General features: G+C 49.1%; 1 protein-coding gene across 3 annotated transcripts in view; it reads left to right on the forward strand.

Annotated features, from left to right (window-relative positions):
- The window catches only part of SCN10A (sodium voltage-gated channel alpha subunit 10), a 91620-nt gene that overhangs the window by 61679 nt on the left and 11759 nt on the right, over positions 1 to 18182 (forward strand). For 2 of the 3 annotated variants that reach the window (XM_045863746.3, XM_045863748.3), the window contains 10 exons: positions 353 to 712; positions 2222 to 2668; positions 4045 to 4185; positions 5847 to 5970; positions 7016 to 7170; positions 9971 to 10144; positions 14256 to 14378; positions 15632 to 15916; positions 16632 to 16685; positions 17525 to 17662. In XM_045863746.3, coding sequence (XP_045719702.1) covers positions 353 to 712; positions 2222 to 2668; positions 4045 to 4185; positions 5847 to 5970; positions 7016 to 7170; positions 9971 to 10144; positions 14256 to 14378; positions 15632 to 15916; positions 16632 to 16685; positions 17525 to 17662 — 2001 coding nt within the window. The remainder of the gene's footprint in view (positions 1 to 352; positions 713 to 2221; positions 2669 to 4044; positions 4186 to 5846; positions 5971 to 7015; positions 7171 to 9970; positions 10145 to 14255; positions 14379 to 15631; positions 15917 to 16631; positions 16686 to 17524; positions 17663 to 18182) is intronic. The other variant, XM_045863747.3, reaches the window with a different exon arrangement.

Raw genomic sequence — 18182 nt, forward strand, 5'->3', positions numbered from 1 at the left:
GTCATTTTCATTTATTTGTGAGTTCCATCATACCCCCATAGAATAGGCCAACATTCAGGAAGTCTGTGGCTACAAAATAGAATACATAAGGCAAGACCACCACCCCACTATAAAACTCCTGACTGCCACAGTTGCTGAAGCATGTTGGTACATGAGGACCCATAGAAGGCTGGTCATATCTTTGAGTAACTGATGACAGAAAGGTCTCAAAAAGCAGCTTCCTGGGAGCACCCCCATCTTAATGAAATGAGCTGCCTTGTGCTCCTCCATGACCCTTGGTTTCGGGTCAAGACTGGAGATGAAAGGTGATGAGAACTGCAGCCAGGACCTGACAGTCTCTGTTTCTCTGCAGCTGCGGGTCTTCAAGCTGGCCAAGTCCTGGCCAACCTTAAATACACTCATCAAGATCATCGGGAACTCGGTGGGGGCACTGGGGAACCTCACCATCATCCTGGCCATCATTGTCTTTGTCTTCGCTCTGGTGGGCAAGCAGCTACTTGGGGATAATTACCGGGACAACCGGCATAATATCTCTGCACCCAATGAAGAATGGCCGCGATGGCACATGCATGACTTCTTCCACTCCTTCCTCATCGTCTTCCGGATCCTGTGTGGAGAGTGGATCGAGAACATGTGGGCCTGCATGGAAGTTGGCCAGAAATCCATATGCCTCATCCTTTTCTTGACAGTGATGGTGCTAGGGAACCTGGTGGTAAGTGCTGAGCCCCCCTGAGGGCACTGTCTTGGGGGCCATTGAGGAAACTTCTGGGTTATTCTAAAAAGCTTTGAAGTTGCACATTTTTATGCCCCCATCATGCCTCCTGGACTGTAAGTCTTCAAACTTTGCAAAGTCATGTGGGGCATGTTCTAAGAACTCTCCCTTGGGAGGTTACTTCACTTGCTGGCATGAGCACATAGCAGAGGGGTAGAAAGACCTGTTTAGAATCCCAGCTCTACCACTAGTAAGGCTGGAAGACCTAGCACAAGAGACAATCTCCTCCAGCTTTAATTTCCTTAAAATCAAGAAAATAATGCTTGCTCATAGGCTTACCCAGGATATTAAATTACAGGAGATGACATATGCAAATTGCCTAGGCCACAGCAGGAACTCAGTAAATGTTAGCTGTTAGTTGTTGAAGAAAAATTTCCTTTCCCACTCTAGGGGGTCTCAAAAGATATTTTTCTCTAAGGGCATGAGAGCAGACTGATTTCTCTAAGTGACATAGGTCCTAGCTATGAGCAGGAGGGTGGGCACGATGGGACAAGATGAAAGAGAGAAGCTGGGTCATGGACAACATCCAATGCCACAATGTCAATAACAAGATCCACTCCCACATTTGGGGGAGCCCCAATTGGCCCAGCACCCCTTCTCTATCCTAGCTGGCCTCTTGCCCTCAGCTTACCCCCACCCACTGTGGTTCTGGGCACCCTTGCTGTACCAGCTGGTTACTGTAGGGGGACATATGGACCCTCAGAAGCCCTTTTCTGACTGCCCTGAAAGTCAACCAACTTGGATTCTTTTCCTGTAAGAGTTTTACAGACACAAGAAAGCTAAACCAGGAGAGATGAAATAACAAATTCAGACTTCTCAGTCTTTCCAACCCAGGTCATGGAGCCAGAGATGCCTTCCCCGCCCCCATTCCTGAGTTAGGGGGTTGACAGAAGATCCTTTTTTCCAGGCTGAGCTCAGCATGCCTGCAGAGCTACAGGGGCTCCTAACCCTCAGGCAGGAAGTTTCCCTTTCTGAGCACTTTTACAGCCCTAAGGTAGTTTCCTCTTCACAACCATTCCAGAAGGGAGGGAGTCCCCACTCCCTGCTCATGGGGGAAGAATATGAAGTTGGAAACAGAAAGGAGGTTGCCCAGGATCCCAGAGTGAGGAAAAGAACCCAGGGCTTTGGCAGATGACAATGGTCCCAGGGCAGACCCATATATGTTCCTCTCCATTATCCCTGAATGTCCTTGGTTCGGCAGGGTGATCCTTCTCTATGGCAGAAAATGTGTTTCCAAACCTTGTCCACATGAGGCAGGTCACTTGGGACATCCCCAAGACTCTCCTCAGTGGCTCTCAAAATGTCCATTCCCCCAAGAGGGAAAGCACATTGGGTGGGCAGGGAGAGGCCCAGGTGTGGCGGTCCTGCCCTCCATCTGCCAACCTGGCAGACTATGGAGGGAGTCAGTTCATTGGTCGAGCCATCTTTGCTTCCACTCCTTCTCTCCAGGTGCTCAACCTATTCATTGCCCTGCTGCTGAACTCCTTCAGCGCTGACAACCTTGCAGCTCCAGATGAAGATGGGGAGGTGAACAACCTGCAGGTTGCCCTGGCACGGATCCAGGCTTTTGGCCATCGTACCAGGAAGGCCATTTGCAGCTTCTTCACCAGGCCTTGTCTGCTGCCCTGGCCCAAGACAGAACCCCAGCTGGTGGTGAAGCTCCCACTCTCCAGCTCCAAAGCTGAGAACCACATTGCTGCTCATGCAGCTGTGGGGAGCCCTGGAGGTCTTCCGGTGTCCAGAGGCCCCAGGGACGACCACAACGACTTCATCACCAATCCTAACATATGGGTCTGTGTGCCCATTGCTGAAGGCGAATCTGACCTCGATGACCTGGAGGAGGATGGTGAAGAGGATGCTCGGAGCTCCCAGCAGGAAGTGATCCCTCAAGGGCAGGTGAGAGTCCTCCCACGGGACAGCCTCAGGGCTGGAGTGACAGGGGCAGAAGGGAAATTAGAATAAGGAGGTTTTCCAACATTAGGACTGGCAGAACCTTGATGAGCCCCGGGCAAGCCAAGCACAGGAGCACTTGATGTCAGGAAGCAAATACCATGCCAAGCTTTCTGGGGGAGGTGGCATTTGAGTAGGGCCTGGAAAAAAAGGTCAGAATTCCCAGGCAAGCAGAGAGCAGGGGCAGCACCTTAGTCCCAGGCCATTTTGACATTCTTGGGATTGTCTTTCACACAACTGCCCCGCTTACTTCACCCAACTCGGGCTCTGTGCCTAAGATGCTAACGAGACTCCTCTAAGAACTAACAAGACTCCTCTAAGAACAGATGTTTTCCAAGAACGAGATTTATCTGATCTTCCTCAAAAGCCTAGGGAGTCCTGCTCATTAGGTGACTCATTTATCCAGCTTTTCCTAACAAAGGATGTCACAGGGAAATGACACTTGTTCTTTTTGGCACCAAAGAATTTAAAGCACATTTAAGCCTTTTGGTAATATACATATTTTTAAATACTTCGCACAGTTCCCTACTACCTTAAGCTGATATATCAACCCTCATTGATCTCTTCTTGGTGCCTCAGGGCATGCACTTCTGCACAGTATGGGAAGGCAGGGGTCCCCGGGGGGTCTGGAGACAGGCAGGGCTGCTGGCCAGGCCACTAAGTGACCTCAGACAGCTGTGCTTTGAGTCTGTAGCTCTACCACAGCCTTCTCCCCCTGCAGCTGTCACTTCTCTTGTGTCCCAGCAGCTGCTATTATCAGCTGCCATATTTTACATGCCTTTGTATGGGTGATAGCCGAAGGCAGGGCATCACCATCCCCAGAATAAAGGACATGAACTTTGTGATGACTGTCTCCACTCAGAGGCATTTTCAGTTACTTTGGGGTTCTTGGGGGACTTCAGATGGCCAAGTTTGCTACCGCTCTGACCTCTGGACAAGTAATAATGGTCATGGCTAACATTTATTGAGCCAAGCACTTCATGCCAAGTGTCTTACAAGCATTCATATATTTAGTCATCAAAATCACTGAATAAAGTAGATCTTGCCTTCTCAATTTTGCAGGTGGGAAAAATGGAGATCAGGTTGAATTTATTTACCTAAAGCCACATAGCTTGTAAGGAATGGAGCCAAGAGTTAAACAGATCTGGTTATAGAGACTCCAGGCTCACTTCCCACAAGCGTGTGTGTATGCATGCATGTACGTATGTTGCAAAGATTAGGTCCTTAGCTCTGGCAGACTATGAGGGGCAAGATGTCTTCAAACTGAGAAGCAGTCAGCTGAGGGTGGGCACAGGTGCCCAGATGGGACCCTTTCTCACTAGCAGGAGCAGCTGCAGCAAGTCGGGAGGTGTGAGGGCCACCTGGCACCCAGGAGCCCAGGCTCTGGAATGTCCTCTCAGGCCCTGGCTTCCCACGCGGGTGAGAAGTGGAAAGACAATGCTGCTGCCCAGGCCCCTGCAGAGGTAGGTATGTGAGCTTCCAGGAGAGGTTGAACAGCCTGCCAGACACTGACTGGTGTGATGGTAGGGGCTGGAGGATGGGGCTGCTTGGGAAGTGATGTTTCAGAATGCAGTCAACCACACAACCTCACATCTCATCATGAGTAGTGTTAAGGTCCGTCCTAACCTCTGGGCTGGTCAGCACAATTTCTGTGGAAAGAAGGTGGTTCCACAAGTTGGGGGGTAAGGGGTTATGAGGATGAGATCCTCCACCTCTCTGAGTCTCCTTGTCTTCGTCTCTGAAACTGAATGGTAATGCCTACCTGGTAGGATTCTTTTGAAGCTTAAATGAGATGCTGCTTGTCAAGTGTTCTGTTCTTGCCTGAGATGGAATAAGTGCCCATAATATGACAGCCAAGGAACAAGGGAACAAAAGACAATGTGCAGAGAAAGTATATTTCTGAGCCAGCAGATGAAAGTCAGAGTCGCTCGGGGGTGAGGAAGTCTTCCCTGTGACTCCCCCCACCCCCACTCTCTTTTGTCCACATCCTTTTTTCCAGCCAAAAACATTCTGGTGCTCTGGAGAGGCAGTCTAATGAGTAGTGTACTGATAGCCTTATACAGACTGGACAGGAAGCAAAATTGGGGTTTAGGAGTGTCTCACAAGAGGTAAAAGGAAACGTGGTGGTTTCATTACAAATCTTTGAAGAAAACAAGCTACAGGGAAGAGGCATCGAGAAAGATTTAGTGTCATTAATACCACGGCATTAAAGTCAGGAATTGAATTTGACACCTAGCCTCTGAGAGCTGACGCTGTGACAGGCACCAGGCCGGGCAAAGATAAGGAAGACATCATTCATGTCCCAAATTATCACGCCCTTCAGCTTGAGGAATGTCAGCCACTGGCCATGTGCCCCTGGGAAGGGATGACCACAGCAGGGTGAAAGGAGAGGGTGGGCTTAGAAGGGGTTAGGGGACCCCAGCGTGAACAGAAACCACTTGATTCCTGCTGGGCGAGGATTGCCACCTTCTACACATGGACATCGTGTTTCCTTCAGAGCATTCTCAGGATTCCCCTGGCTAGTTGTCTCTACTCTGTGTTTTCAGTACGCAGCTGCTGGGTACTGGTTTGGTTTTGGTTTTGTTTTGTATATTTTTGTCCACGACGCTGGCCAGGCAGAGAAGGGCCTGACAGTGACAGATGGGGACCCACCCCACCATTTGGGTCCATTAGCCGAGCTATCAGGTTTACTAATATGAGAGCAGCTTCAACTCCTAATTGAATTCATCTGGAGACATTACAGGGCTGGAGCTGCCAGGAGGGCAGCAGGGCTCCTGCAGCATTGCTCCGTGATTAAATATTCAGGCCCAGTGACTGCCACAAGTCTTTATGGGGGTAATTACGGTGTCTCGGGCCCTCGCCAGCACTCCATCAGGGGCCTGGAGGTTTAAAGCCTCACACAGCTAAACCTCTGGGGCTCCATAGAGAACATCACTGTTCTGGGCCTCAGCTGGCAAGGCACCAAACACACAAGGATCACTGCAGGGGGGTGGGGGGTGGTCTGGCCCCAACGGGCTCTCCCTGCATCTCGGAGCCCTTGCCGGGCAGACCTGTACAAACCGTGTGCAGACTCACTGGGGCCCTCAGAGAGCTGAGTTCACTGCCCTGGGCTTCTGCTCTGCAGGGAGGGGACGAGACAAGCTCCTCAGAAGGCAGCACAGTGGACTGCCTGGATCCCGAGGAGATCCTGAGGAAGATCCCTGAGCTGGCAGATGACCTTGAAGAACCAGATGACTGCTTCACAGAAGGTAAAGCGGCGACCAAAGGCCTCCCCATGCTGACCTTCATTCGGGCCAGAATCCCACTCAACAAGCTCTCATCCCGGCACCTGTGTGTCCAGGGCCCTGGCCTGGGGTCCACGGGAGACAGACACACAGGGTCCCTCACTGCCTCCTCCCTAAGCTGGAGGGGCCAGCATCAGACACAAACACCATGTTCCCAGCAGCCTAGTGGGGCCATGTCAGACGCGGCCACCAGTGCTGGACCTTCCTCCTCACCCTCGAAAACACCTCGGACTTAAAAACCAGGTCTCTTGAGGCTGAACGGGATAAAAGTAAACACTCTTGTTTGGGGACATAAAGGATGCAGAGGAGGGCCATATCTGTGTCCCTCAGTCTTTGGTGTAGCTCTGAAAGGCAGAACAGATGTCCACAGCCATAGCACCCTGAATGCACCTCATCTTGTCCTAAAGGCAGAAAATACATCTTAGTCTGTTTTCCCTCCATGTTTAGAATAGAGAGGCACATTGTGTTCTCACTAGATCTGCCTGCAATAAGGGGATATACATAGAGTTCACACTATGAGAGTCATTGTGGCTTTAATACTGAAAAATCTATACATTAAAAAGCAACAACACTTCCTTGAGTTTCCAGTTCCACACAACCCAGGGCTGGACTGGACCCAGGCCCCATCCCAGCCATGCGGTGGCCTCTCAAGTGATCAAAGACTCAGAGCATAGCCCCTCAGACAGCACTAGGCTCAGGCCCCACAGCTTGTCAAGCTTCCAGAAATGGGTGGGCATAGGACAGGGGTCACCTGTATCCTCTCCAAGAAGGACGATAACTGGGGAGGAGTTGAGAGTGGGTGAGACCAATGGTAGGGAAGAACACCCGAAGGGCAGGATCGAAAGGCTACCTGAAAGGGGTGCAGCTTCTCTCGTATTCCAGGGATTTCCTTTCCTATGGGGTGGCAAGTGGGTTTCCCAGCAGAGTGCTTTCCCAACAGGGCTAGAGCAAAAATGCTCCTCCCTCCCCAGGGGGACATCCCTCACCATCAGTCACCTCTCTCCCACAGGCTGTCTTCGCCACTGTCCCTGCTGTAAAGTGGATGCCAGCAAGTTTCCGTGGGCCATGGCCTGGCAGGTGCGCAAGGCCTGCTACCGCATCGTGGAGCACAGCTGGTTTGAGAGCTTCATCATCTTCATGATCCTGCTCAGCAGTGGGTCTCTGGTAAGGGGAGGCAGGGTCCCTGCCCCAAAGCCCTCCAGATTGGGTCTCCCACAATCCCAATGCCCTGGAGCTGGAGCAATGAACTCCCCTGAGTCCTAGCCTGAAAGCCCCCAGCCAATTGGCCGGCAGGAGATCTACAGGCCAGCACACTGGGTTCTTCTTAGCAGCAGGGGAGGGTAGGTTCTTGCAGTCCCCGTGTCCCCACCTGGCTGCAAGTATTTCAAGCAGTGAGGGCATGCCTCCCACTTCATAGCTGGGGAAACTGACACTCAAATGGCCTGAGGCAGTTGTCCACGTTTACCCAGCTTGTCAGCATCAAAACCTACCTCTGCCCTCATTTGATCCCAAAGCCCCAGGCTTTCTACCCCCTGGCCTCCCAAACACTGGCCTTCTCTGAAGACCCAGTGCAAAGATTGCCATCCTTCTGTCTTATCAAGCCACTTGCAAATGCTATTACTCATTCAAAGCTCACAGCAAATCATTATATCAGCACTTCTCAAAATGTAATTACCTGGGGAGCTTGTTAAAAGGCAGATTCTGAATCAAATCTGGGGTGGGGCCTGAGAATTGGCATTTCCAACAAGCTCCAAAGACCACACTTTAAATAACAAGACCTTACAGGCATAGAAATTCTGACTTAGGAGCCACTTCCTTAGCCCCTTGCTGAATGGTCAGCTTTGTAGGACAAGGAAGGATGCTTCTGGTTGCGCCATGGCTTATGCTCCCTGCACAATCTTCTCTAATCTTCCCAGTGGACCAAGGCAGCTGTAGACACAGGAAGGGACTCATCATCCCCAGTTGTCTGCCTCTTATGGAATGAAGGAGGCACAGCCCAAAGACATGAAGGGGACTGCCTGGGGTCCCAGCTAATTAGTTAAAGGGAAGACGAGAAACCCTCACTTCTGACTCATGGTTCCAAGTGTTTTCACTTGTTTTGCTCTTAATGTGTCATTTACTCCCTAAAAACAATCTACTGGATATCTGGCCACCTAGTTAAACACCAGATTTCCCAGGAAGGGTGCCCAAACTGCTCAGTGTATGGCCCACATGATCTGGGGTGGGGGGTGGCCAGGCGGGCTATGGCACTAGGGCCAAGGGCGAAGAGTGTCTCTGGGAACAGGGCTGCTCTGTCACCACGAGGGTGGGGGAGGGGTGGCAGCATCCAAAGGGGCCCACTGCTGGGCACAGGGCAGCGATTGTCCCCGGCCCTAGCCGGCTCTGTACAGCTCTGGTGTTCCAACCACATCGTCGGGCAAGAGGGGGCTGGGTGCTGATTTCTCCCTCCCCTCCCCTCTTTCCTGTCCTCCTTGATGAGGACAATAGTCCCATCTGCTGTTGACAAGGTGCTTCCCTCATTACCTCCTCCTCTCCTGTCTTTCCCCATGGGCCTCCTTCCTCTTTTCTCTTCTCCATGCTCCCCTGCTCCTTCCTTTCTTTCTGTTCCCCTACTCCACTCACCCCAGCTGCTCCCCTCCCTCCCAGCAGGGAGGGCAGATCCTGCACCAGCTGCTGGGCCCTCACCTCCCCATCTCCTTCCCCAAGGGACTGAACAGGCTGGCACCAAATTTAGTCTTCCTTATGCTTTTACTTTGAGTACTTAAAAAAAAAAAATAACATGAGTTTTCATCTGACAAAGTAAAGTGCAAAAAAAAAAAAAAACCCTTGGAAATTATGGGAAGATGCAAAGAAAAAATATCATACATTTTCCTATCACTCAAAGAGAATCTCACTTTGAAAACATTTTAGTATACTTCCTTCCCATCTTTCTTATGCATATAATACATAAATATTACAAAACTGAAACCACATTTATGCATTCTGTAATTCCTCAGTAAATTCTCACAGTAAATATACTCCTACTATCTGACTTAGTGGCTGCAGTGCGTTCCATTACAGAATGCACCACCATTTACGTAAATAATGCCGGTGTTTCCTTCTAATAAGCATTGAATAGCCTGTGTCGACTCCTTTGAGGACATTGGCTTCTTTCCTGTCTTGGGTCCGATTAGAAGCAGAATCCAAAGCAGGGATTCTTGGGCAAGCCTCTTAGGCATTTCTGCAGGTGGAGGCAGTTCCCCTCAGCTCAGGGAGGTCCAAGGGCATCTGGGGGGGCACTAGAACATCCAGGGTCCTTAGGCTAAATTCGTGAAGGTGGAATTGCTGGGTTCCTGAAATCTTTGAGTCCTCTTGCCAAATTGGTCTCCCAAAAGACTGGACTGGTTTTGAGCCCCTAGTCAGGTATGAGAGGAGTGACCTCCCCACAGCCACAGCAACGCTAGCCTTGCCTTCGTTCTTTTCTATCTTCACCGATCTCATGAGAGAAAAATGGTATCGTCTTTTTGTTTGAATTTCCTTAATTACCAGTGAGATAGAATATTCTTTTTCAGAGGTTCATGGGCAATTCTTACTTTCATTTTTTGGGAACTGCCTGTGAACATCTTTTGATGCTTTTATTTTTAAACGAAGTCGCTGTTAGGATCCCTTTGGTTCACTTCCAAGCCCCAATTTGAGGTTTCCTTTCTCCCTTGCTTTCAGCTCCCCTGTAAAGAGTGAGCCAGGCTTTAGGCCCCATTGGCTCTAGGGGGTCCTGGTTTGTATGTCACAGTGCCTCTTCCACTATCCCTCTGAGCCCCACCCCACACACATACCCTAAGCAGAGAAAACAAAATGATACAGGCAAGCTGGTTCCCAAAGTCCTCCCAGGGGTTGAGGGCAGGGCTGGTGGGGTCCTTCCTTATCACTGGGCACCAGGGCTGTGGGTCCAGGCAGATGACAATTCTGCTCCCTTTCTTCCTTCCAGGCCTTTGAAGACCATCACCTTGACCAGAAGCCCACAGTGAAGGCCTTGCTGGAATATACTGACAGGGTGTTTACATTTATCTTTGTATTCGAGATGCTTCTCAAATGGGTGGCCTATGGCTTCAAAAATTACTTCACCAATGCCTGGTGCTGGCTGGACTTCCTCATTGTGAACGTGAGTGGCTCATTGGCACACGTGGGGTTTGGGGTCCTCACCTCTGATGGATGGCTGCAGCTAGCACCAAGGAATCTGGGGCTTTGCCTCATGGGCCCCTCCAAAGTCTTGAGCACTTAGCAAGGTCTCTGAGAATAGCCTGCACACTGGTGAATGGTAAGATCAGACAGTACACGATTCTGGCACAGTGGTGATGCTCAAGTGAGTCCTTGGTTCCTAGGCCTCCATCCAGAAAGACCACTGACTGCCTTCTGTATTTTATATCCAAAGCAAGATGACATGTGAGGCTCTCAAGGGTCTTATGACCTTGCATCCCTTGACAGGGCTTCTGGACTGAGGGGAGCCAAGGACTGCACAGCCCAGAGACTCTTCCCACCTGCTGATTCAGTGGTCCTCAGCCCTGGCTATACTTTAGAATCACCTGGGGAACTCTTAAAAATACAATGAACCAACACTGCTACTCCCGGAGATTCAGATCTCTCCGGTCCTAAGTGGAGCCCAGGCATCAGTATCTTATAAAAGCTCCTAGGCATTTTCCAATATGTGTGCAGCCAGATTGAGAATCAGTGAGCTTGCCCCACCAGCTTCTCCCCAGTGGCACTAAAAGGGACAGAGGGCCCCTTTGGAGAGATGCTGAGTTGAAGTACATGTGTTCAGACTCACACTAACCTGGGGCCACTTACCACTGCAAGAGGAGATTGACCAAGTGCCTCCCACGTGCTAGACCTGTGATTCCTCACCACTGTGAGGAGACCAACCTCAATGAAACCTCCTAAGAGCCTTCCTAGCCCCCAAAAGCCAGGAGATGTCTCTCCCTCCTCCTACCCATGACCATCTTCTATCTCTGTCCAGGTCTTTGCCCTCTTGGCTTTGCAGGATGGCTGCCTGAGTGTTTTGCTCACTGTGGCACAGCTGAGGGTCCCCACAGGCAGGGGGAGGTTCATGCTGTGTTTGTCTCTGACTCCCACACTCCAACAGCCACCAGGACCAATGTCTGCACATCAGAGGTGTCAGGAAATATGTCTGTATTCAATGCTCACCTCCTGAAGCTGGACGGGGTCCAGTACAGAACATTCTGTCCAGCCTCCTGTGTTGGCAGGTCCCCCACAGCAGGTCTGTGTACTCAATTCTCTTCTTTCCTGATACCAAAGTGCTGGCAGCATTGGGACACTGTACCACAAGGATTAGCTGTGAGGCTTGAAATCTGAGTCACAGGTGATAGCTTTGTGCATATAAAATAATCATTCATAAATGAAGGAAAAGTGTTTTATTCTGGCTTCACACCCCTGTTAGGGGCACAGTCGCTCTTACCTACATACATCTCACTCATTTAAGTCCTGATCACCTTAAATGCTCACCCTCTCATTCCATCCATCCTCCTCCTAATTCTTCCTTCTGATCATCCATCCTTACTTCCACATATCCCTCCTTCCATCTACCCAGCCATTCACCCTTCCTTTTTCCTTTCTTCTAAACATCCATTCATCTTTACTTCTTCCATCTATCCTGTCAGTCCTCTCCTTCCTTCCATCCATTCTCATTCTTCTTTCTCTCTTCTCTTCTGCCTATCCATTCATCCTAACCTTCCTTTCATCTATCTATCAACTGGTCCTTAATCCTTCTATCTTTCTAGCTTTTGGTTCACCTTTCTGACTACTCAATCATCTAACCTTCTATTCACTCATTCATGCAACTTTGATCCAAGCATCCTCCTAGCCGTTCATTCTTCCATCTTCCCATTTTTCCTTTAACCATCCATCTATCCTTCTTTCTTTCTTAAAAGATTTTATTTATTTATCTGAGAGAGAGAGTGCATGCACAAGAGGGGGAAGAGACAGAGGGAGAAGGAGAAGCAGACTCCCCACTGAGCAGCGAGCCCAACATGTGGTTCCATCCCAGGACCCCAGGATAACCTGAGGTGAAGGCAGGCCCATAACTGACTGAGCCACCCAGATGCCCCCATCCTTCCTTCTTTCCACCCATCTGCCCATTCATCCTTTTTCCTTCCACTCCTCCACCTAACCAATCAACTTTCCATCCATTCTCAAATCTCTTCCATTCATTTATTCTATCCAACTCTCTTTCCATTCATCCATCAATCATTTTACCCAGCCATCCATTCTTCTCCCTTTCATCCATTCCATCTATCCACTATGCTATACTTCCATATTTTATCCTTCTTCTTTCTTTTATCCTTCCTTTCAACTGCCTGTCCTATCCATCTTTGTGTCCTTTTAATACATTATTCTATTCAAACATCCTTCCATCCACCTTCCTTCTCTTCTCTCCTTTCTCTCATCCATCCCAACATTCTTCTATCTTTTCTTAAATTTATCAAATGTTTATTTATGACTACTGAATATAGGATTGTCTTATGAAATGCTCTGGAAGAGGCAGAAGCCAAGAAATAAAAACTCACTGTCTCCAGGAGTTTGTGCTATAATCTTTCAGCAGATAAGACACACAAAGAGAAATAAACCTATTATAAGGGGGGATGTGGTGAGCACTGCTGAAAATAATTAGTGTCTTAGGGACACAGAGACATGAACCTCTGGGGGTGAGGTAGTTGGGAAGGCTTCATATAAGAAATGACATTAAATGTGGGGCTTAAAATAGCAGGAGCATTGAGGTGCAAAGAGAACTGGGGGGGCAATTTTAATTAAAAGATGACCCTGAGCAAAAGTACAGACACAGGTATATTTAAGGAACAATTTTATTTGGGTAGAATATATGAGTGAAACATGGCTGAAAAAGCAGTCTGCAGCTACATAACACAGGGTAAGGAATCTGGAACTTAACCTGAGGGTGATAAAGCACCAGTGAAGTCTGGGAGTAAGAGACACACATGATTATAATCAAATTTGCATTGGAGAATGGATGCAGTACTAGAGACCAGTTGGGAGGCTAGTAGTCCGAGCAGAGGGAGTGGAGCTGGGCTTGGGTGGAGGGCTTTGATGGAGAGACCCCAGACCCTGATTGCTCCAACTATAGATTTTGCACATGAGGCAGCCTTTCCAGGAGGCTGAGCAAAAGACTGAATGGGGTCCAGCATGAAACTGGCCCCAAACCTCCCCACTTTCTGTCAGCCAGACAGCTGGGTGCCACCTGCTGGTGTCTGGAGTCCTGCATGGATGAAGAAAGGGGTTTTTTTTCCATTCCAGTTCTTTGTCTTGGTGGAATAAGCCACCCATTCAGAGAATAGACATTGTTTGAGTCTCTAGCACCCAAATGTAGACCCTTTTCTTTCTGAAGGTCTGGTGTACCTCCCCACCTAGCTGCCAGGATAGGCTAAGCCTGAATTCAGCCCACCAGTCATGGTGCAGTTGGGACCTTCCAGGATTGGGTCACAGTCTCCAGCAAGCCAAGCCCATGTGTGTGGTAACACCCTGGCACCTTCAAAGTTCCTGGAAGGTGTGACCATTTGTCCATGTCAATTTGTATCCTTCACAGTCCTTGGTCCAACACTTTAAAAGAAGACCAACAGGGAATCACAACCCAGTTATTATATCGCAGCCATCTGTCAAAGCTGGATTTCATGGACCCATGCCATTCACTCTTCCTTTGATGCCCTCATTTTATACAGGGAAAAATATGACCTGGACTAGCAAAGTACTGATCCAAAACCACACACACAAAAAAAATCAGGAGTTGAGAGGGAACTAGACCCCACAGAGACCAGGACTCTTTACCCTCCACTTTCCTGAGCTAATACAATTGAGACTCACTTTGCGTTCTTCAAAATAGACTTTCAGCATAACCCCTACGAAGGAAATCATCTCTCCAAGTCTCTGAAAGCCAGAGTTTCAAGGCTGTTGAAGTCTGGCTGGTGCCTCTGGAGGGGAAAAGGAAGGCTAATATAATACATTGACCACCTACACACCACAGCATGGTGATGTGGAAGACTGAGTTTTTCCTTCCCAAGGGTTCAGAGAAGTGATGAATGAAATCTTTAATAAGGGAAAGAGACTGAACTCTCTCTAGAGCTTTCACTGGAGTTCAAAATAAGATGGAAGCCAGGATGATGGCTTGGACAGGGTAGGGCATAGGAGGGATTTCCTGTCTCCTTCTACCAGTGACTTCTGGAATGCTTTTGCTCTCTGCCTGCACTCAGATCTCCCTGACAAGCCTTATAGCGAAAATCCTGCAGTATTCTGATGTGGCATCCATCAAAGCCCTTCGGACCCTCCGTGCCCTGAGGCCCCTGCGGGCTCTGTCTCGATTTGAAGGCATGCGGGTAAGACCTATCTCCAAACTGCTCTGGTCTGCTGCATTTGGTACCCTTCCCCCCTCTCACACCCTCCATGTCCCTGAACCTGAGCTCTGGACCTACCCTAACAGGTGGGCTCTGGGTCCTCGCTTCCTGCTGGGACTTTGGTGGCGCTGCCATGTCCTAATGGTTTTCCTTCGTGTCCCTTTATGAGCACTCTTTCCCTTCTCAACTCAAATATCATGTCTATCAACACTCAGACTCACACTTTCCTGCTCATAGTGAAGTGATCCGGCTTCAACATCTCTTACCTCCATCTCCCCACCCTACTACCTATTGTCCTTTTTTGCCAAAATCTCCAGAACACCCCAAACCCTTCATTTTTCCAAGACAAATGAGCCTTTCCTCTGACACTCCATTTAAATGTGGTGGCACCATCAGCTCAGCACCATGGCCACCATCCACTGGAATGCATCCTCTCCAACACAGCATAGTCATGAGGTCCTATGGATTCTTCCCTTTCATCCACCCCTGGCCTTGCCCATCACTGTCACCTCCACTTTGCCCTCACTCTCTTCCTCACAATGGAATGCTCACAAGCCAGGCCCTTGAATTACTGGAGAGGGGGGGAACAAGGGACTGTTAATTTGTCCCCCTCCCCTTCTTAATGACAAAAGGCTCCAAGTACTAAAAATGAAGTTTTGCTTTCTTCCACCATTGACTCAAAGAGGACATCCTACCTTCAAAAATAAAAGTGGACTTTAAAAATTCACTTGTGCCTTCACAAACACTAGGAACTTATGATTGAAATAGTTTGAAATTTGTTTTATTTTATCTCTACGTTGCTGCTTTACAAAAAGCAAGTTTGTGAATATGGATTTCAATTTTCACTGATTCTTGACTAAGGCATACCTTGAGCTATATTTTTAAAATCCTTTTAAAATAGTATTTAAGAAGAATAAAGCAAGGTCCTAGAAGTCTGTATGTGCAAGCACAACACACACACTCACACCCCTAAAAGAGCATGTCTGTACTATACGTTCATCCATCTTCTCAATCCCGGGAAAATACCCTAAAACCTGCCCAGAATGTTTAGGGAGAAGATCTAAACCCATCTTCAGCTTCCCAGTGCCTCTCAATCTTCTGAGTCTGAATTATTGTCCTAATTAACCCACTTCTCTTGCTGCTTCCAAAGGCCACTGGCTCATGAAGCAGACTGAGTGTAGACAGAAGTGGGATCCAGCAAGAAGGGTTCCAGATCCTTCTGCATTCCCCCCCAGGTGGTGGTAGATGCCCTGGTGGGTGCCATCCCATCCATCATGAATGTCCTCCTCGTCTGCCTCATCTTCTGGCTCATCTTCAGCATCATGGGTGTGAACTTCTTTGCGGGGAAGTTTGGGCGGTGCATCAACAAAACCAATGAACACCTTTCTCTTGTGCCTTTGTCTATTGTGAATAACATATCTGACTGTAAAGATCAGAACCACACTGGCAGCTTCTTCTGGGTCAACGTGAAAGTCAACTTTGATAATGTTGCAATGGGTTACCTAGCACTTCTGCAGGTGGTAAGTCTGGAGATCAACCATGTCTGTTCCTTTGGCTACTTGATAATGTAGAGGGTCTGGTGTCTTCCAGAAGTTGCTATGTAGAGACTCTGCAAGGGGTAGCAGTCAGTGTGAGCTGAAGTCACTACCTATTCCTACAGACCGGCATGAGGCTAAAGGACCTTACCCATGAAAGCAATGTCACAGTGGTACAATTAGACAAGTGTGGGCTGGCAGCATAGAATAAAGGGATGAACCTGCAGTGCAGTTGTATCAGGTGATGACTGAGAATTCACTATTTGTACAAAATAGACATGATATAGCCACCTGTTCAGTCTTCTACTGAAGATCCTCTCCTAGACAGTAATAAATTGTATTACAGGTCTATTATAATGCAAGAAAGTGCTGGTGGTGATGACAGGCAAACACATTCACACTTCCATTCATTCATCCATACCTTGCCTCCATCCAATCAGGTGTTGATGCAATTGCTTACACATTTGTCATGCAGTTACCCACACCTACCTACATTCCACTGTTTGTTCATGCATTGGTTCAACAAATAATCCCTGAGTAGCTGTGGTGGGCCAGGCGCTGTGCTTAGCCCTGGCAGATATAGAGAACTGCCTCCAGGGGGCCTATGCTCTGTGAGAAAAACAGAAAAATAAGTGAATCAAAACAGAGTTCAGTGTAGACAATGCACAGACACTGAGTGACCTCTGCTCCTTGTTTCCAGGCAACCTTTAAAGGCTGGATGGACATCATGTATGCAGCTGTTGATGCCCGAGATGTGAGTCTCAGTCTGCTGTGCCTACTGCCTTCCCCTCAGTGCATCCCACTCACATCAGTCTATTTGAAATAGACTGAAGGTGGCTTTGCTACCAGAAAAAGCAGTCCCCCAACAGCCTGGCCTTATCCCTCCCTAGAGCAGTGTCCAGCTGGCCCTCTATTGAATGTTTAAGCCAACCTCACCTGTTCCCCTACCAGGCACACTCCCCAGGCATTTCAAGTTCTCCTGCTCACCATTGAGGAAAATATCAGATAACATCCCCAGGACTGTGTGTGAGGGCACTTCCTGGGCAGAGGGAGGAGCAGGGTGGTGGCTACAACAAGGGTATTCATGGCAGCAGGGGGAGGAGATGGTGCTGTTGAGGAAAGACCCTTTGCTGTCGTGGCAGAGCTGATGCCGTGCCCCAGTCCCCTCAGCCCACCTCTTGAGTTCACCCCCGTGCTGTGCTTCTGATTCTCTGAGACTTGACTTTCTTCAGTGCATCAGAGCTTGCTCAGCAGCCCCTCCCCCAAGGGTGGGGGATTGAATGTCCACAGGGGCAACCCTCACAGATAAGTTGGATAAATGCTCCAGCTTCCCAATCCCTTAGAGGTACAATTCTGAGGTGCATTATACACAGTTCATTGGAGAACCCCAACAGGATGGAGCGTCAGTTGCCCCCCAGTGATGGCCTGCTTATCAACACCCCCTTTGGCTTTTCTCCTGCTTACCCTCCCCCTCCCTCAGTCCTGCTTCCTGACTCCTGAATAAACCACCCACCCACACCCAGGTTCTTGTCTCAGGGATGAACACAAACATACACCCACCTGCTCCTCATGTTTCACCTTGTCTGTTCACAGGTGAACTTGCAGCCCAAGTGGGAGGACAATGTGTACATGTACTTGTACTTCGTCATCTTCATCATTTTTGGCGGCTTCTTCACACTCAATCTTTTCGTTGGGGTCATAATTGACAACTTCAATCAACAGAAAAAAAAGATAAGTGGGGCTCAGGTGTTTCCACGAATCTTCCATTCCCTGTCCCCTGGCTTCATAACTAAAGCCAACACTATCCCTAGCCCTCATGTCTGACCAGGAGCCCAATTTTGGCCTTTAACACCAATACCCACCTTTGTACCCTGATTGCAGCCCTCACCCCTGCCTGGTGTCCTGGGCTGCTGCTGGAAGAGTTGCATTTCTCTGTGTCAACAACATCCCTGATTCTGTCCGGGTCCCCTTCCACTCTCCCAGAGTGCCCCGGATCTTCCCAGCTGGAACCAGTGTGCTGGGTGTGTCCCAGGTGACCTTTGGGAAACATCAACAGGGAAAGAAAGGGCTCCAGCACTTTCTGCCTCTGTCTGGAGCTCTGACCCCCAGAAGCACTGAGTCAGGAGGCCTCAGCAAGGGCTAGAGCTCCAGTGTTGGCAGAATCCCAACCCTCCTTGGGATGGGGAGGAAGACCCTTGCCTCCATGGATGCTGACTCTGATGAATAGGAACCAAATCCCAGATAACCTCTC

This window comes from Mirounga angustirostris, unplaced genomic scaffold (assembly GCF_029215605.1).
Source record: "Mirounga angustirostris isolate CCGP_5_RB_7025 unplaced genomic scaffold, mMirAng1.0.hap1 SCAF_1, whole genome shotgun sequence".
Classification (NCBI taxonomy): domain Eukaryota; kingdom Metazoa; phylum Chordata; class Mammalia; order Carnivora; family Phocidae; genus Mirounga; species Mirounga angustirostris.